This window comes from Lonchura striata, chromosome 17 (genome assembly GCF_050655825.1).
Source record: "Lonchura striata isolate lonStrDom1 chromosome 17, ASM5065582v1, whole genome shotgun sequence".
NCBI classification, from domain to species: domain Eukaryota; kingdom Metazoa; phylum Chordata; class Aves; order Passeriformes; family Estrildidae; genus Lonchura; species Lonchura striata.
Window position 1 is genome coordinate 12,736,992 of NC_140719.1, and position 20,017 is coordinate 12,757,008.

General features: G+C 52.2%; 1 protein-coding gene across 14 annotated transcripts in view; it reads left to right on the forward strand.

Moving 5' to 3' along the window:
• Positions 1–20,017, forward strand: part of DAB2IP (DAB2 interacting protein) — a 160,582-nt gene that overhangs the window by 134,991 nt on the left and 5,574 nt on the right. For 12 of the 14 annotated variants that reach the window (XM_085556311.1, XM_085556310.1, XM_085556309.1 and 9 more), the window contains 9 exons: positions 2,881–3,025; positions 5,154–5,298; positions 8,290–8,526; positions 9,991–10,192; positions 10,355–10,533; positions 12,030–12,897; positions 15,125–15,277; positions 18,069–18,271; positions 18,832–18,919. In XM_085556311.1, the coding sequence (XP_085412437.1) occupies positions 2,881–3,025; positions 5,154–5,298; positions 8,290–8,526; positions 9,991–10,192; positions 10,355–10,533; positions 12,030–12,897; positions 15,125–15,277; positions 18,069–18,271; positions 18,832–18,919 (2,220 nt within the window). The remainder of the gene's footprint in view (positions 1–2,880; positions 3,026–5,153; positions 5,299–8,289; positions 8,527–9,990; positions 10,193–10,354; positions 10,534–12,029; positions 12,898–15,124; positions 15,278–18,068; positions 18,272–18,831; positions 18,920–20,017) is intronic. The other 2 variants (XM_085556305.1, XM_085556308.1) reach the window with 2 other exon arrangements.

Here is a 20,017-nt window from a genome sequence, read left to right on the forward strand (position 1 = left end):
ACAAGGGAACAAGCCTGAAGAACACTGCCACAGCCCTTAATTTTGACTGTAGACCTCTTCCTTCCCCTCTCGACTCTGATGTAATGAAATAAAGCATCTTATTTTCTTCCATTGCCAGGGGCCCTAACTGAAAACAACCCCCTGCTGATCTCTGCTGCTCAGAAACAGGGAGTTTTATTGGCTTTAGTTATTGCATTTTATTCAGGACCTTGTATGTGGGTGAGTGAGGCCCCCGGAGGGATTCCAGAAGTATTTGCATTCCATTTGTGTCTTCCGAGTGCTGGCTGCTGGAGTAGTTAAGGCAGAGATAGCAGAAGCGTGATCCAGAGCCGATGTGGCTTTTCCATGGAGGGAAGGGAGGAGGTGAAGGTCTGGCCGATGGCAGGATGTCGTGGGAAGTGACCCGCGGCCGAGGAGCCTTTCCCGGGCTGGCCGAGCTGCCCAGAGCAGCCCCTGCGGAGGAACCCGCCCAAGGACATCCCAGGGCCCGGCCCTGCAGCCCCGACCTGCGGGGACAGGGAGGAGCCTGACCCGTGGCATGCTCTGGCTGTCCTGGCTCCCACCTCCTTCCCTGCTCAGCTGCAAGGCCAGATTCTGCAGTGTTACTCCTCAGCCTTGGGTTCTGTGCCATAATGGAATTCTCTGGGACTTTAGCAGCTTTCCTTTCCGCTTCAGAGACAAGGGGTCCTTTTCCCAACTGCTGAGCTGCAGGTGTTCCATAGGGAATAGTAACAGCAGCAGAGATTTCCAGGGGATCTGTTCTGGCTTTGTGTTGAGTCCTGCCAGGGAATCTTACCTTGTTTTAAATTCTGGTGGATTCTGTACATTAGCCCAAGTCACCCAAATTCACATTAACTCTGGCTCCCACTTGGCCCTGGGTTTCCAGGGCTCAGCTGACAAGAGGGGAGAAGCAAACACTTGGCTAAGAGACGCTGTAAAACTCAGTGTTCCTGAGATAATTAGTATGTTGGGAAAGTGACAGGAAAGAGAATCAAGCAAAGCCAAGGTCAGCGGCTGCTAATTAAGAATCAGCACCTTGTGTCAGCCTGAGCGGTGGCTTGGAATTGAAACGTACCCTGGGAGAGCCCCGGGAAGATAAAGGTGATAGAGTTACCCAGATAGCAGCTAACGGGATTTGAGCAGGGTTTAAAGTTTCATTCCAGCTTGGCTGATAAAAAGGGCAAAATGAGAGAAAATAGCAGAGGGAGGCACGTGCTTTGCTTCCAGGAGGGATTTTTGCCTCTGCAGCTGCCAGAGCGTTGCAGACGTAGCAGGATTTGAGGAAGGGCATCTTCTGGCTAAAGAAATAATGGAAGTGACTTTTTTTTTTTTTCTTTTTAGCCCAAAGCCCCTCCTCTAGCTTTTTTGGAGGGTCTTGGGGGAAAGTCAAGGCAGTGTGCTGGTCCCAGTCAGTGTTGTGGGAAGGTGGGAGCCGTGGTGGTTGGTACTGCAGGGATGTCACCTCCCCTCCTCCTGTGCTCTTACACAGGGATGTAGCTGCCTGCCCTAGGGTTTGCCTTTGCCTGGGACAGGAGCACAGTGGTGGAGGGTCTGTGGATTAAATTATTTGGGTCTTCTGGGTTCAGGGAAACCTGTTTGTTGGGACCTTGATTACACTTTTAATTCAGAGATACCCATGTGAAAAATGAAACAGAGCAAGTTGCATCTGGTGCAAAGCTCCCATCCAGCCACTGGCAGGGAGTAGGACCTGATGTCCCCACTCCCCAGTGTGGGTTGGAACAGGCTGGACCATGGCAGCTCTGCTGTGCTGGGGGACATCAGGGACTGGACCTGAGGTGCTCCTGCTGCCCCTGCCAGGAACAGGCTGTAACTGTCAGGGGAAATGAAGAATTTCCTAGTGGAAGGTTATTACTAAGCAGATGCTGTTGTTTTAATGGAAGGAGTTTTAAGAAGGTGCCCTTGGCTGTGGAGCTGAATGGATGTGTGTGTGTGTCATAATTTCCCTGTCTCCCACATGGGAGGCAGTCAGAGGGTTAATGTGGGTGATTTACACGGTGCCAGTGGCCTCTCTCTATTGTCACTCAGGTGAGTGGTGACACCTCAGCACCTGGTGCAGCGAGGAGGAGGAGCCAGGCAGAGCTGCTCTGTCCATTAGCAGTGCAGAGAACACAGAGCACATGTATCATCATTAGCAGGTGCCTGGCATTCCTCCTGGATCAGGCCTAGCTGCAGCACACTCAGATCAGCAGCATGCCCAGGAGCTCCTGACCCCCTGCTCAGTGGCTGGAGCAGACCCAGAGCTCACTAAAATGTTGTTTTTCCTCTAGAATTTGCAGTTGAGGCCAGACTGATGCAGGGGCAGCTGTCAGGGGCTGCTCCTGCTCACCCCTTCCCTTGCTGGGGCTTATCAGATCCCATGGCTTGGTCGTGTGCAAATCAGGCCAAGAATGTGCCCAAAACAGGCACTGTCAATGCTGTTTATCTCCATGAATAGGGGGGAAATGGGAAATGTGAGTATCTCAGTGCATATCTAAGGCTTGTGTCTCAGCCATTAACTGGGCACAACTCATGACATTGGAGCATGGCTCTGGTTTGCAGCCAGTGCAGTTGGACACCAAACACAGCCATGTTTAACAGGGGAGAAAAGGTTTTTCCCACAGAATGTGAAGCTGACACGAGAGCAGCACTGATGGAGAGGCAGATCTGGGATGGGATGGGTCATGTTGGGCTGCAAGAGCTGAGGCCCTCAGGGGTTTATTTCTCCTCGTCTGAGGAAGCTGGGGCAGGTGGTGAGGCAGGACTGCAGCACCTGCAGTCCCTTGGGTGCCTCACGAAGGTGGCACCTCCCGGGCTGGGGAGCTGCAGCTCTGTGGAACCAGTGTCAGTGCGTGGTCACCCACCATGGGCTTTGCTTTCCAGGATTTCTTGACTGACCTGATGATGTCTGAAGTTGATCGCTGTGGTGAGAATGAGCATCTCATTTTCAGGGAGAACACACTGGCCACCAAAGCAATCGAAGAATACCTGAAGCTGGTGGGGCAGAAATACTTACAAGATGCCTTAGGTACGTACAGAGCGTTGGCAGGTGTTGTCCAGAGTTCTCCAGGCTGCATGGTGGGGACATCTCCTGAGCCCTGATGGCCATCAGAGCCATCAGCATTTTCCTGCTGGAGGGTTTCCCTGGCAGGCTGGCCACGGCTGTGGCAGCGGTGGGCAGCTCCCTGCTGCCAGGTGAAGGTGACTGCAGGGCTGGGACCTTCATCTGCTTTCAGAGGAGATAACCAGTGGATGTTTGAAGGCATTCTGCTGCCTGCCAGGGCTCCTGTCTCAGCACTGGCTGTCACGGGCTGATTGAATCTCCCCCCTTGCAGCCCCACCAGAGATGCTGCCCAGCTCCTGCAGCGCTCCTGAGTCAGATGAGATCTCCCAAGTCGCAGTGATGCACTGCCTCCCGGAGCATCCCGCACTGGGAACCCTCCTGGTGGCTTTTTTATTTCATGCGCTGGCTCTGTTTGTGGCTCCAAAAATACTTCTCTTGATGCAAATTAAAATAATCAGAAGTTTCTGCTTCTGGGCAGGTCAGGAAGGAATTGCTGCATGCAGGGAACACAGCACGAGGATGGGGAGAGGCTGCCTTGGAACCTCTATGAGCTTCCACTGGATCCACATTCCAGGGCAGGATGAGCAGAGTTTCTATTGAGGTGTTAATTTTTCAGTATGTTGGGTTCCTGCTAGTGGATTTGTATAATTTTAGCAAGGAGCAAAGAAGCATAAATACTTTATTAAGAGAATAATAATAATAATAATAATAATAATAATAATAAAAACCTTGAAGAAAGGGAAATAATTGAGCAAATTCAGTCAGAGAGCCCACAAGAATAACAAAAGGAATATTACTTATTTCTGCATTGTAATGCTTTCTGGTTGAAGGCAAATCTGTAAGTAGATTACTCATAAAAATTCTCAAAAGCCAGGAGATTAATGATATCAGAGAATTTTGAAATATTCCCTGTTGGGGACTCAATGCTGCCAGGCCAGTTCCATCTCGTGCAGGAGGAGCCTGGGGTTCCTGCTCACAGGGGGGTGCTGGTTCTGAGTGACCTTTTCCCAGGGAGATGAATCACCTGTGTGTCACAAGATGCCCCAGGGCAGCATGGCACTGTCCTTGGAACCATGGAGCAGGTGATGGGGCCAAGAAAGAACAGCAGGCATCACCTGCAGGAGAGCAGAGCAGCTCCAGAGCTCCCTGGCAGAGCTGAAAATACACTGGAGAGGCTCTCCAGTATGTAATTAAAATTTGTTTTGGCAATAGGGAAGGAATGCAGATTGGAGTGGGGAAAAAACAGGATGGGAAAATCCAAGACAGTCGGAAATTAGGAGCAAACCATCTGGAATTAGAAGAAAACCAAAGCAAACCTTTCTCCCAGAATGCTGCCCAAGCTAAACGCTGCCTCCTCATCCACGTTACCCTGTCCCAGTCTCCCCAGTCACTGCTGGGATGTAGGACTGACCCCCAACCCTGAGTGCGGGGGCTGTACCCAGATACCCTGCAGTGAAAGGTGGCACAAGAGCAGAAGCTGGTGGAGCAGCTCAGTGTGAGCCTCTGCAAGGGTGAGGAGGAACAGCCAGGCAGCAAAGAGGAGCACAGGAAGACTCAAGGAAATATTGTCATTTCATTTTATGTAATGTTCAGCTCAAAATAAACCAAGTAAATTGTTTCTTTCCTTTAATTACCTATTTCTTCTGTGAATCACAGTGGTTTGTCAGCACCAGGGCACAGGCTGCAGTAGCAGGCCATCCTACCAATAATTACAGAGCCTGCCAGCATCCTTCCTCCTGGATTAGCCCGAGGAAGTGTTTCTGGAGCTGGTGCAGGGGGGTTAGGTGGGTGCTGGGCAGCGCTGCCCTGATGCAATATCCCAGAGCTACAGGGACAGTGCTGCCAGCTGGGAACAGGGGTGGAATGTGCAGGGTGCTGGGTGTGCTCCCAAGGAACCATCAGGAACTCTCCTGGGTCCTCTTGGAGACATGGAGAGTGGCCCCAGGGGCCACCACGTGCTCCTGTATCCCTCTTGTCTTCCTGCAGTGTGATGGGGTGCCAGGGAGCTGCTCGGCACTGGGGCTTAGGAATAGAGCTGCTTGAAGGCTGCACTTCTCAAGTCTCCAAACCCATCAGCAACTCTGTTTTACAGGAGAGTTCATCAAGGCACTGTATGAATCAGATGAAAATTGTGAGGTGGATCCCAGCAAATGTTCGTCTTCAGACCTCCCCGAACATCAGGGCAACCTGAAGATGTGCTGCGAGCTGGCCTTCTGCAAGATCATCAACTCCTACTGGTGGGTACCCCGGCAGTGGCGCTGCCTCCTCCTGCAGTGCCGTGGCTGCAGGAGCTGGGACCTGTCCATGGCTCTGGCAGAGCTGTGCAGGGGGAGCTGCCAGTTTGGAGTGTGTGCTCTGGGGATGGGGCACCCTCCCGCATTCTCTGGCACCCTTGTTTTCAGTGGTGCTGAAGGGACACAGGGGCACAGGGACAGGGCAGTGGAGGCAAGGAAAGCCAAGTGTGATTGATTCAGAGAGGTGCTTGATGCCAAATGCATATGAAATTCTGGAATAAAGGGCAGAGATGCATGTCCTGGATCTTCCACCCACAGAACAAGTCAGTCTGTATGGGACTGACAGATCTACACCTCCAGGAGCATCCGACGAAGCTCGGAAATCCTGCAGCAGGCACGGGCTGTGGCACCTGTGAGGAGCTGCCCCAGCACAGGCAGCTTTTGTTTGGGCAGATGTTCTGTGGTTGCAGAGTGCTGGAGCTGGGAGGAGGATGCTGTTCTCCCAGCTTGGCTCAGCATCCCACATTCCTCTGGATTAACCCCTCTCTCTCCTAGCTCTGGGCGGTTGCTGGCTGATGGGAGCCCTTTGCCTCCTTGGCCCAAGGCCTGGTATGCAGCTGGAGGCATTTCCGAGTTGTTTGTTCTCAGGGTAAAGGTTCTTGCAACTGGTTGGGACAGGCCTGAATATCCCAAATGGGCTGGTGCGAGGCACTAAATCCTGCTAGGAGGTGGTTGTTGGGCACAGCTGTGCTGGGAGCCAGCAGTCCCTGGGTCTGTGACAGCTACTGCTGGCAGAGGTGACCTCAAAGGGGAAAAAGATGGACTTGGGACTCTCTTTACTTGCAGAACTAAAAATATTTTCTTTCTGCTTTTTGCTAGCATACCCAGAGTCTTTGGTCCTGATCATGAGAGAAGGAGCATTTTTGTCTCACTGCTGGATTTCCAGCCTTTCTGCTTAAAATCTGGGCATAGTTTTTATTAATGTATTTTGTAACAACACTCTTGTTGCAGAGCATCAACAAGGGATAATATTGGTGTAAGGAGGTCTTTGATAACAAGGATTTCTCATTTTCTTTCCTCTCCTAGCTGTTCTGCTGAGGTCAGAAAACTTATTATAAATAATCTCCCAAGATATTGAGTGTGCCCTCCTGGAAGCCAGGAAGAGAACAGACCCTGCTCAGGGGGAGAGCAGGGAGCTCTTAAGAGGCTTGCTCAGGCTGCCATTATTTACCACAGGTACACAAAGGGCAGGTGCTTTACAGGTATCCTGTTCCCTATCCTTGGCCAATTAATAACTCTGACTCAGGAATGGCGTTTGCCTGCTTTCCCAGGAGGGATTCACCACTTCTAGTCAGCAGTGGATCATAATGGTTTGAATTAATGTCTTCCTAAAAATACTCAAAGCAGCACTCAAAGGTCAGTCTAAAAATAGGCTTGAAAAGTGACCCAGGGAAAGTCAGGAATGCACAGGAAGTTTGTTCCTCTCATCCTGCCTTTCCAAGGAAGGCTGGAGCAGCTGAGCTGCTGCTCTGAGTGGTTCCCCCTGAGTCCTTTGAGCTCAGTCGTTCTTGGGTATTAATTGGACTGATGAGTGTTGGGATTGGCCAAGGTATCCCAACAGCCAATGATCCTGCTTTAAATAGAGCACTGGAGTGTGTGTGCTCATCTGTGCAGAGAGTCAGGGAGAGGAAAGAGGTTCACAATAACCGAAAATTGTTATAATTATGACATAATTTGGACATCTGGAAAGTTTCAGTGTAAGCAGAATTTCAGCATGTGGAAGCTCGTTACTGGGAAGTTGGGTAATGAATTACGGGCCCGTTTGTCACATAAAGCCAACGATCCGAATTCCATCCGCTGTGACACAATTAAACTTCCACGGGCTCCAGCCTGTGACGGGAACGTGCGGCTGCTGCATTTCAGGGCTTTGCTCTCCAGTCACTGCACAACCTGTCCTGATCATTCAAGCCTCAAATTGCTTAAAGGATTCTCCTGTTTCTGGGCAAATACCATGAAGTAAAAGGGTTTTGTCCAATTGTGTGGATCAAGCCAAAGACAGAGGAGAATTTATCCAGCCAAAGACGTTGGCTAATGTTATTTGTAGAGCTCGGGGTAAAAAAGCTCATGGAGGTCAAAGCATGAAGGCAGCACAGAGCAGAAGCTGAACAGGATGGCAGCATTTTCCAGGCACTTCCATGGAGTGTCACTGCTGTGTCAGAAGGTCAGATGGCCTGAAATGGAGCCTGACCCCACTCAGTTGCTGTGGTACCCCTGCTATCGTGGAACAGCTCTGGGTGTGACACAAGGACGGTGGTTCCTGGCCAGGGCAATGGGATCTGTGTGCCAGGGACACCAGGACCAGTGGCCAGCCCAGTGCCAGCCTGCTTCTGAGTGGGAGTCTCCAGCTGAATAAATAACACATGCTGGGAACAGGATAAGGTTGGAGCAGGGAGCTGGGGAGGGCTGAGCAGGAACAGGCAGCAGTTCTCCAGCGATAAGGGCTGCTGCAGTGAGCGTCCGCTGGCCCCCAGGGAATTCTGGCATCCGGGAAAGGCAGGCTGAGGTCTGTGCAGCTACAAGGCTGGAGTAACTCCGGTGGGGCTCTGTGTTTGTACTAGGCACAGTGGGATTTGATCCAGGTGCTTGAACAGGAGTGTTACAGTTTGCAGAGCCCCCCTGCAAGCTCCAGCTGTGCCAGAGATTCCAGTGATGCTGGTGATTCTTCAGGAGATGCTCTCCTTGCTGGCTAAGCTCCCAGCTCTGTCCAGCTCAGAGCACCCCATGGTACCACCACTGAGTCCTGAAGAGCTTCTGTACAGTTTGTTTCGTATCCCAGTCTTCCCAGTTTTCTGGGGTCTTGGCACCCAGCATAAGGTCCAATAAAAGCTGCTTCTCTCATAACTTTACAGAGCAGCTTTGCTTTTTCCCCTACATGGTGTGAGACTCCTGACACTCCAACCCTGACAGACACTACCTGTCCTTGTGTCATTTCAGTGTCTTCCCAAGAGAGCTCAAAGAGGTTTTTGCCTCGTGGAGACAGGAGTGCAGCAACCGAGGCCGCCCCGACATCAGCGAGCGCCTGATCAGTGCCTCCCTGTTCCTGCGGTTCCTGTGCCCGGCCATCATGTCCCCGTCCCTGTTCAGCCTGCTCCAGGAGTACCCCGATGACCGCACCGCACGCACTTTGACCCTCATCGCCAAGGTCACCCAGAACCTCGCCAACTTTGCCAAGTAAGCCAGGCTGTGGGCAGGGCTGGGGAGGGGACAGAACCTCCGGGTGCGTGGGCAGAGCCACGGCGCCGGCACAGAGTCCCACACTTGGCCACTCCTTTCCTCGCTGGGAAGGGCCTGTTTGCTTCCTGTTGGCTTTTTCCCCACATCTTTCTGGGATTCGTTCCCTTGCTGTTGGGTCAGGGAGATCATTCAAGTTTCCGAAACAGGACATGTTTTATGAGCAGGAAAACAGGCTGTTTTGACCACATGGATGAGCAGTGGGGTGGCAGCGGGGACTTTCTCCTGTGATGTCCTGTGGGTGTAGGACCACAACCCAATCAGTAGCAGGGATGTGCTTGGCTCAGGAACTGTTCCATCCCTCCTTTGAGCTCTGGGACCTTCCCTGATATTAAAATGCAGCTGACTGAACTGGGAAGGCCTGAGAACAGAGACACCATCAATTTCTAACTAAGCCCATTGGTTTGATGGAAACAAAGCGAGAGATTTCTGAAAATCTTTCCACTGGCTGTAGCTCTGAGCTACTTATCCTGAGCTCTGATAACAAAATGATGAGCTTTCTGAAACATGAATGGACACTTTCTATCTAAAGCTCCTTAGATCTGGAAACTGGCTTAGCACTCACACTCACAGTCAGCCACGCACAGACACGCCTGCGGACACCGGCAGGAGATGTACAAGTGTGTTACACTAGATGACAGAAATTCTCTGTATTCCTGACCAATCCCTAACTAAAGGGTTTTCAGCATATTTCTAGCACTTTGCAGGAAAGGCTCTTTAACTAAGCTGACATTAGTCAAGCTGAAGTGATCAAGCCAAGCTGTCCTGTGCATGCCACTGGGCTGAGCCTGGCCCATGGAACCCCTGGCAGAACACCAGCTGCTGCCAGGACAGTCCAACCATGAGGCCTGCTGTGTTCTAGATGAGACAAAATACTGAGGGTGAAGAGCTTGGCAGGCAGAAGGAGGTGGCAGGAAGCCTGAGGGGACGATGGGGCTAGCCCAGCTGCAGGGGTGGCTCTCCAAGATGATCCCAGAGCAGTTGTGCTGGCTTTGCTGGAGAGCATAGGATTCCTGCCCCCATCCATCACTGGGCTCCAGTCAGCTGAGGGGGATTGCTGTGACAGCATCTTGATTTCCTGTGACAGGTCCCGTTTCTGGAGGCTGTGCCCTGACCCAGCAGTGAGACACTGGGTTACCAAGAACTCCTTTGTTTCTGCTTTCACCTTTGTTCCTGTTGTGCAGATCCCACACTGATGAGGGCTTAGCTGGATCAGGCTGGGGTTAATTTTGGTTCCACAGTCAGTGAGGTGTCCCAGGTGCCTGCTCACAGCCCAGGGATCCCAAAGGTTTGGAAGGGTTGAGATGCCAGAGGAAGGGTTTTAGCTGTGTTGTACCTGCCCTTTCCATGGACTGCAGTTTTTTCCCCTGGATTTAGCTGAAATCCATGTTGCTCTCTCAATAGGTTTGGCAGCAAAGAGGAGTACATGTCCTTTATGAATCAGTTCCTGGAACATGAATGGACTAACATGCAGAGATTTCTCCTGGAGATTTCCAATCCCGAAACCATCTCAAACACAGCTGGCTTTGAGGGCTACATTGACCTGGGCCGGGAACTGTCCACATTGCACTCACTACTCTGGGAAGTCATTTCCCAACTGGAGCAGGTATCCAGGGGATGACAGGGACAGCCTTGGGGGCGGGAAATGATGGAGAAAATGTTGTTTGTGTGATTCTCTGAAGAGACTGTCCAACAATTGGCAAAGCCCACAGTTCGCTAGCAAAAAGCACAAGATGGTGGTGGTAATTCTTCTCTCTTTTCTGCCCAGGGCACTGCCACCAAACTGGGGCCTCTGCCCCGGATCCTGCGGGACGTCAACGCCGCCCTCAGTAACCCGGCCTGTGTGCAGGTGTCGGTCACGGCCGAGCACGCTGCCTCCACACCCAGTGCTGGCAACAGCATCTCCGCAGGGCTGCAGAAAATGGTCATAGAGAATGACTTATCTGGGTAAGAGACCAACGGGGCCTGGCCACACACCAGGGACACACGGAGTAGTCACGCAGGGACAGGCAGGACAGGTGCAGTGTGGAGTTGCCTGATCCACTGACTGGCCTGTCCCATTACAGAACTGGTGCTGGATGTAGTTCAGCACTAACTCTGGAGAGAGCAGTGGGTGGTAGTGCCAGTCTGTGGCTCCATCCTGGGCCCCTTGAGAGCCAAAACTGGTTTGGGAAATGAGGAATCTGGAGGTTCTGGTCTCAGGTGTTGAGATGTGGCTGCAGAAGCAAAGTGTTCATCCACTTGAGGGTCTGATAGTCTGACCTTGAGGTGATGGGTGGTGGTGTTAAGGGCTATGAGAGATGTACAGGATTGGCCTCACCCACCTTTGTACAAAATACGGTGTGTGCTGAATTCACTGATATGCAGACCTGGATAGTTCTGGAACTGTCCAAGCTGTAGAGGCCTCACAAGCAATTTCAGCCTACTCTGTCCAGGTTTTATAATACTGGGAGTTTTCACTGCTGAGCAGTGATTCACAGACACAGTCACCTACATACGTTTTGGCCTGATTAGGTAAGGAGCTTCATTCATGGGGAGAATGAGGCTTTTGCAGACCTCTAGTGTTTCTGCTTGTGGAAAATGAAATGGAGCCCACACAAACAGAAAGACTCTGCTAGTAAAATAGTTTATAAGTGGAAACTGCATAATATTTAACAGTTTAATTAGGAATGAAAGGCAGCAATGGCACTGGACTTGCTCTAATCAGTTTTCATCTCTAGTGCCTCCCAGCATGACGTACAATTATTTAAATCCACTGCTATAGAGGATCTCTGACAATATGCTTCCCCCCCAATACTTGCTTACAATGTACCATCTTTGATAGCAGAATATTCACATGAAGCTACTGGAAAGCTCTTTCTTTGTATCCCCAAGAAATCAATATTGCATGAATGTGCATTACAGCAGGAGTGGGGGGATAACCTTCAGCTGCCAGGCTTTAGCTCTGCTGTGTGAGTGTCTGGTGTTACCTGGCCCCCAGTGTTCTGTGCTGTCCAGATGCTGGCCAGCGTGCCCACAGGAGCTTGCTGCCCAGGTACAGAGCAGGGACACAGGACTGGCATGGAGACAGCCTTTGGAGCAGGAAGGGTGACACGCAGTGACCCAGAGCAGAGCAGCCCCCAGGAGCGTGTCCCTGAGCCCCGTGACAGCGCAGTGCCCTGTGTGCACACACTGCCCTCACTCACCTGCCCTCACCTGCCCATTCCCAGGCCAGCCCGGGGCTCCACAGCACCCTCCCCACTCCTCACACTGCTCCCAGCTGGGCCAGGCCTGTCCCTGCTCCTGCTGGGTCTGGGTCCTGTCCCTGTCCCCATCCCTGTCCCACACAGCTGCGCCACCCTGATTTCTGAGTGATTTCGTTTTCCTGCTCTGGTGCAGCATTCACAACTCTTCTTTTTTGTTTTGTTTTCCTCTCCTCTTCTTACGCACTGACTTCCCCGCAGTCTGATAGATTTCACACGGTTACCATCTCCAACCCCTGAAAACAAGGACTTGTTTTTTGTCACAAGGTCTGCTGGGGCCCAGCCCTCGCCTGCCCGAAGCTCCAGTTACTCAGAGGCCAATGAGCCCGACGTGCAGATGTCTAATGGCAGCAAGAGTTTGTCCATGGTGGACTTGCAGGACAATCGGCTCTTGGACAGTGGGGCCAACGCGCCCGGCACAGCCGACTCGCTCAATGACAGTCAGTCGTCCCTGGGGCAGTTGCAGGGCGTATGGACCACACGGACTCAGCAGAACAGCGTGACGGCCATGGCCACCGTGCGCCGGGTGGGCCAGACCCCCACCACGCCGAGCGGCGAGAGCGCGCCCGGCCGGCCCCAGCTGCTGGCGCCGCTGTCCTTCCAGAACCCCGTGTACCAGATGGCTGCCGGGCTGCCGCTGTCCCCGCGCGGCCTGGGCGACTCCGGCTCCGAGTGCCACAGCTCGCTCAGCTCCCACAGCAACAGCGAGGAGCTGGCGGCCAACAAGCACGGCTTCGCCGGCCCCGCCGCCGAGGACTTCTCGCGCCGGCCGGGGGAGCTGGCCCGGCGGCAGCTGTCGCTGACCGAGAAGGGCGGCCAGCCCACGATGCCGCGGCAGAACAGCGCGGGGCCGCAGCGGCGCATCGACCAGCCGCCGCCGCCGCCGCCCGTCAGCCGCGGCCGCACGCCGCCCTCCCTGCTGAACACGGTGCAGTACCAGCGACCCTCCAGCGGCAGCATGATGTCCTCATCGCCCGACTGGCCCGGCAGCGGGGCGCGGCTCCGGCAGCAGTCCTCCTCCTCCAAGGGTGACAGCCCCGAGATGAAGCAGCGCACCATGCACAAACAGGTGAGTTTGGGCTGTCCAGGCCCTGGCAGTGAAGGGGCCAGGTGGGGATTGCTGTTAGCCTGTGGAGATTGCTGCCATGGAGGGGAGGTGGCTCCGAGCTGCCACATCAGTGCCAACCCCACAGTGGCATCGGATGTGGGGATGTACCTCAGCTCTGGCACTCCTGGCCTGAGACAGAGACCCTCCAGGGACAGGAACACAGAGCAGCGTCCATTCCTGGTGTCCCTCTGTTACGTGGCACGCTGAAGTGTGACGGCGGTAGGTGGCAGAGGCTCGAGGGCAGCGGCAGCCATGCTGCTGTCCTGCACTACCATCTTGTCACTGCTTTGCCTCTCCATGCCAGGCTCTCATCCCATGCCATAGCCAATGCCACGCCATCTCCCAGGCTTGGAACAGACCCTGATCTCCTAAGAGCCTGCCTGCTGCTGCTCCCATCCCAGCAGGTCTGTGGTGCTCCTGGACGTTCCTGTTTGCTCTGTGAGACCCTCCCGTAGGAGCAGGAAGGAGGGAGCCCAGAGCAACGTTCCTGCTGTGCAGAGCTCTGCAGTGATCCCAGTCCCAGACCACGTGCTGGGCTGCACAGAATTCCATTCCACTGTCCATGGAGGCAAAATGGAAGGCAGTAGGTCATAGGCCTAAGGCCCTCTGGGTGTCCTGGCATGGACAAATGGTTTTTATAGTGCTCATTTATTCACTCTGCATTTCAAAACCAGCCCTACAGAACTTTATCTCAGTAAGACCTCTGTGCCTAAAGGAAGAGTTGAAAAACAAACACAGAGACTGGACACACAGCAAGAGCCCACTGCACCCAGGCCCTGAGTGAGCTCAGGCCTTTCTCCAGCCCTGTGTTGCTGTGTCTGCCTCTCTCACATGGCAGCTGTGGAGCCTGGTCAGTGCTGCCCACAGAAGGCTGTTCATGCTCCCATCCAGGGCTGCTCCGTGATTCCAGTATCGATCTGTAAGCACTGGCATTAGCAGTGCCGTGCAGCAGCCTTTGTGTAACACAATCAATGCTCATTAGGGACAGAGGGCACAGGGCTGTGCAAGGAGCAGAGGCCTGGTTGTAACAGGGTTTCTGCCAGAAAGGAAGGATTCTCCAGGTGGCCATCGGAATGCTCTGGCCAGGTTCTCTTCACAGAAGATTCCTCTACCCACCCCTGTGGTCCTCTCAAAGTTTCTCTTCAGACCTGAAGTCTCACAGTGTCTCTCCAACCCTCACTCTGCACGTTTTATTTGCATGTCAGCAGCGTGAGGATTTGTAGCAAGCAATGCTCATGAGCCAAGTCTGATGTCTCCGATTCATAATTCTAGAGGTAGAAGACAAGACTGGAAGATGGCATGGGAAAGCCCCTGACCCCAGTGAGGCACTCCTTCTGACACAGAACCTCCTGTTCTGCTGCCTGACAGTGATTCGGTTTCTCTATCCAGAGGTTGGAACGAAGGAGAATGTTTCTGACATTTCCAATTTGTTTACTTGAATTCCCAAGTCATTAACTTGAATGACCAAGTCATGCAGATCCCATGTGTTCATCTCACTGTTTACTGCAGCTTATAACAAGGCAGGATGGGGGGGGAAATAACTGAAGAGTGACTTCCTTGTAATATAGTTGGAAAATATTTAAGCAGTGCCACTGGCAGTCCCTGCCCAGGCCAGGACTGAAAGGCAGCAGACCTGACTGTAGCTCACTGACCATGGAAAATCACTGCTAGTAAGCGACACCAAACATTTAGACCTCTTCAACATCTTTAGTGTAGCCTCAGCTGAAAAGAAACGTTTCTTCTCCAAGAAGGCAACTGCACAGTCATAAGGAGCATTTCAGTTTTCAGATCTTGTTTTATGGAATCCATTGAATCAAAGATGGCTTATAAGAAGATGAAGACTTGAGAGAATTCTGCTCATGGAGTGAAAAAACCACATCCAACCACTCTGCTCACCTGCAGCTCAGCATCTTCGCAGGTCGTGTCCTTGTGAGGTGACAGGATCTGCTCAGACACCAGGGCCATGACTTTGAGCAGGTTCCATACTTGATCCAAAATAACATCCAACTGCAGAACAGGAGTTGCTCCTGCTCCAGCCCCAGCTGCTCTGGTAAATCAGCCTGGCTCGTTGCTGCCTGAGCAGCATGGGAGAGGATCTGCTTGGAAGGAAACTCTCTCTCTCCAGCTTCATGACCATTTCTGTTACAGGTTTTTCTTTTGTCATGGTTGTATCATTGTTTCATTGTAGGCCCCTTCTCCTGTGAACCCCAATGCCCTGGACCGCACTGCTGCTTGGCTTTTGAATATGAACATGCAGTTTTTAGAAGATGAAAGCATTGACCCAGATTCCAAGCACAGGGATAAGCTCAGGAATAAGGACGAGCTCAGCCAAGCAGAAAAGGTAAAACCTGATTGGATTGAAACAAGTTTCTGAATAGAGAGAGGATTTCCTTGAATGTCATTCCCTGAGCACCCTGGGGAGAAGGTGGGCTGTGTGCAGGAGAGAGGGGCCAGGTTTCTCTGTGTCCTGCTCGGCCTCACAGGGAATTTGTGGGAAATGTTTGGGAGGTTTTCACACAGTCGGTGACTGGAATCACCTGATGAAAGCAAGTAAAGAAAGACAGGAGCCAGAAATCAAGTGCTGATGCTGCCCTGAAACAAACTCTGCAGCCAGCCAGTGCCTCTTACTCTCCCCATTCCAACTCACCCATCTGCTGGAAAGATAGCTTAAAAAGGGGATTAAGCACACCTGTAACAGAGGTGGAGTAAGGCACAAGCAGTCTCATGCCTCACAACAGGGACAGAGCAGGAAGCAGCTTCCATGTCAAAAAGCTGTTCACAGACCTAAAAATTAAGTCCAAATTTTGGTCTCAGAGACAGCACGGGTGCGTGGGGTGACTTTGTGGCACTTTCACAAGCTTATGGCAGTGTCACACACATCAGAGCCTGGCCAGTCAGGCTGTGCCTGTGAAGCAGAGGGGTGCTGCTCCTTTCCTCTTCTTCCTGGAGTGGGAGAAGCTGGGAAGAGACAAAGTAGGTGTGGCTAGGATGAAAAAGAAGGATAAAAATGAGGATCCAACAGTCAGAAGCTGGGAAAATCCTATCTTTACTGATTGCTGCTTCTGCAAGGTTCTTTCTCAGCAGCCTGGCTCTGCCAGGATTGTGGCACTTGAGCATCGATAGCATTTTGGATGTTTCCTCAATGTGCTTCTCTTCGAACACACCAGCACTGCAGACATCATCCTTCCCTAAGCCTGTCCTGTTTCCCAGCACAGACATGTCTCTGGTTTTGTTCTAATAGCATTCCTGTGCTCATTCTGCTGTGCTATTTGGGGACTGTCACCTCTTAAACCCAAGGAAAATGCTGAGGGCAGGTGTCGTAGGAGCCAGGAGGTGCAAGGCAGCAGCTCCCAGCTGCCCCAGGAAGATCAGGGCAGTTTTGTAGGTTCAGCCCATCCTGACTGGCCGCAGGGCAGGCAGTGGTGGGGTTACAAACCCCGATGGCACTGTAACATCCCAGTGCCTGCCCCAAGCCCAGCAGGAGCTCCAGCCCAGGCTGCCTCATTGCCATGCAGCATCTTCCTTACTGTGCTGTCCCATCAGTCACTGACATTCAAGAGCTCCATTAGCATAACCTCTCTCCCCATTACTGTAAGACTGGAATGGTAACTGAGAATGAGACAAGTGTTCTAGAGACAGGAGCGACTCCTTCGGGCTCTGAGGCCTCTCCTGCTCTCCTCTGAGCTCACTTACGCTGCTCCTATTTTAAGGCTAGGGTAGGTATTTAATCTTTCCTGTTCAAGCAACTCCCTGCTGTCTGAATTTAGTGCTACTGTGCAGCTGTACAGGCGCTTTGTTCCCTCATTGCTTCAGGTTCCATGTGTTGTTCCTGTGCTGCAGTAAGAGCTTTGCTAAAGGAAAACTGCCTTGCTCCAGTACTTTGGCAGTACAGGAAACCATCAGCTTCCTAAGTTTTCAATCCTTGGGAGCTGAAGTTATTTTTGCAGTGGAGTGCTGCAAAAATATTTGCAGTTATTTTTGAGCGGCGTGCTGGCCAGTCCCCAGCAGCAGCCTGGCTGCCCTCCCTTCTCCCTAGAGCTGGTCCAGAAGGACTCTCAGACCTGGGACATGACCCAGCCCATCATTGCAGTGCCTACCCAGGTATGATGGCCAAAGGGGAAAGGCCAAGTCAAGACACAACAAAGTGTGCTTCTCTCAGTTCATTAATAACACTTGTAGCTTTAACAGCCTTAATGATTCAGATGGAAGCCTTTTTCCTGTATCTGACTTTAAAAGCAGCTTGCCACATTATCAGCTGCATGATAATTATTCTAAAGTTATTTCAGTTGAGATGCTTTTTTAAAAAAGCATATGTCCAAATATAATTTTTTGAAATTAAAGCAGTTTTATTTTGCGCATACTCACTGGATTTTCCTTTAGCAAAGCAAGTTTATTGAATGCTGTGCTGCTGCAATAGCTGAACCCAGTTTTACCGAGTTCAAAAGCTCTTAATTTTTTAAATTGCTTTATGTGATTCTGCTGCTGATTTATAGCTTCACCCAAATGAACAGTACCACTGTGGGGTCTTGGCTTCATGCAGCAGCTCTTCTTGGCCTGAACCCTGGTTTGAGATGTGCGTTAAATGCTGACCCCAAAAGGCAGGAGTGCTCCGTGCCCTGCTCAGCCAGCACGGTGCCCTCGGCTCGATGAAGGGTGCTGAGACAGCAGTGTCCTGCATTAGTCACTGCCCCTCGTGCTCGGCACCCAGCCTGCCCAAAGCCCCCCCGTTTATTGCTGCAGACTGAAGAGCTCCTGTGTGAACCCCAAATCCCACGGCTGCAGCCTCCCTGCCTGTGCGAGCCCCGCGCTGTCAGTGTTGGAAGCTGCCCGCCGCCTTTGCCACGGGCCTGCTCTAACCTGCATTTCCCCTGTGAAATGCCAGACTCTGCTAACAGCCACTCTCTGCACCTGCCAGCGACCTGCCCGCCCCGCGGACCCGGCTTCGCCCTTGGCGCCGCGGAGAAGACGGAAGAGGAGGTGTCGGCGAGCGGGGTTGTCTGATACGGGTTTGCAGCTATAGTCTGATACCAGGAGAGGGGCGTGAGCGGGTTTGGGGGAAACCCTGGCAAGGGAAACCCTACGAGGTAACGTGCCACATGTGTTTTCTTCTGTGTCTGTCCCTGCACCTTCAGTACCAGCAGGACCTGGTGGTGCTGCAGGACAAGCTCCGCATCTCCAACAAGAAGCTGGAGGAATATGAGACTCGCTTCAAATGCCAGGAGGAGACCACCCAGAAGCTGGTGCTGGAGTACCAGGCCAGGCTGGAGGAGAGCGAGGAGCGACTCCGGAGGCAGCAGGAGGATAAGGAGATCCAGATGAAGGGCATCATCAGCAGGTACAGGGAGATGGGAGGGCTGGGGATGGCAGTAAGTTCAGAGCAGCCTGGCTGGCATTAGAGCTCACCCATTCTCAGGACAATCAGGGTTCTTTGGAGATCTAGGCAGGTTTCACATACGGGTTTTCCCCTCTGTGTTACCTGGGACAAGGAAAACCCCAATGTTTTCTTGATGAACAAGGGCAGAACTTGAGGAGGGGAGAGCTTGGTGGCTCTGGCAGGCTTGTTCTCTTCGTATAGCTATGGCTCTCATCACCATCCCTTACCTGTAACTCTAAATCCCTTTCTCCCACCTAGTGGGAAGTGGTTTTACATTTGTCCAGGACTGTTTCAGTGCAGCTGGTTTCACCTAGTACTTTCAGTCAGCCCTCACCACTGGGTCAGCCTTCACTGTGCTGTCACTTCAACTTCGGGGCACTCTGCTAGAAGGAGCTCCAGGGAAGAGTAAGAGCCAAGAAAAAAGCTGGGTTGGTGGATAAGAGGAGGCAGAGTGTGAGGGTAATACCTGGATTTAGAAGAGCCCAGCCAATGTAATTTTTTCTTGTGTGCTTGGCTCCCAGACTGATGTCAGTTGAGGAGGAGTTAAAGAAGGACCACGCCGAGATGCAGGCTGCTGTGGATTCCAAGCAGAAGATTATTGATGCACAGGTGAGTGCCCAGTGCCAAAGGCTGCTTCAGTTTTCAGGGTGGGTTTGCCAACACACAGTCAGTCCTTCCTGCAGTAGTGCCAGCCCACCGTGAGACCATGTGGGTGAGTCAGCACCAAGCTGCAGGCAGGGCCAGGGCAGCTGCAGCAGGACACGGTGACTGTCACAGCTGTGTGCAGCCTTGCAGTGTGGAACAGAGAGGGATCGTGCCTACAGCTTAGTCAGTGAAAGGACCACATCCCTTGGAGCATTGCTTGGTGCTTCATGTCCCAGTAATACCTGGACACAAGGAACACACAGCCCACCCACAGCCAAGCCAACATGTTTTTTAAGCCTTTGGGCTGTGATTTGCAGGATTGGGAAGCTCAGTTACTGCAATCAATTACAGTGGAAGAGGAGCATCACATGATGGCTGCAAAACACTGTGCTTGGAAAATACAGCCCATAATCTTTTAGTTTGCCTAACAGGGACCACCATGTCCTCACCACCAGGCCTCCCTACAGCTTGTGGCTTAGAAGTGATAGTATATTCTGGCCTTACACTTAACAACACTATTGATCACTACACAGGAGTAATTCATTGTATAGCTAATTAAAAAGGAGACACTGGTAAGTTTGTAAGAAAAACCCCAGCTTTTCTGGGGAGGAATTTGTTCAAAGCTGCTAAATTGTCCATCCTGTTCTGTTCCAAGCTCCAGCAGAGCCGAGGAGACCCAGGGTGTCCCTGAGGTGTCAGTGGTGGTACCTGCAGCCTCCCAGCAGCTCTGGGACCTCCTCCTGTTCCCTGCACCTGGTGGGGTACATACGAGGTGCTGGCCATGCCCCTGCAAGCTCTCTGCTCTTCTCTTTTGGTCACCTCAGGCTGTACACATGTTGGACGTGTTCATTGCTGGACTTTCAGAGTTACATACAAGCAGTTGCTGTGTCCCTGAGCTGATTCTGTTCCTCTCCTCGTGGCACTCACAGAAAGATGGTATTTGTTCAGTGTCATAAAGAACAGGAGTGGTAGAATCAGGCTGCAACATGGAAGCGCTTGCTCCCATCCTTACAATGCTGTAATCTGTGAGAGCTGCCATCAAAGACAGCCTGGGAGGCTACA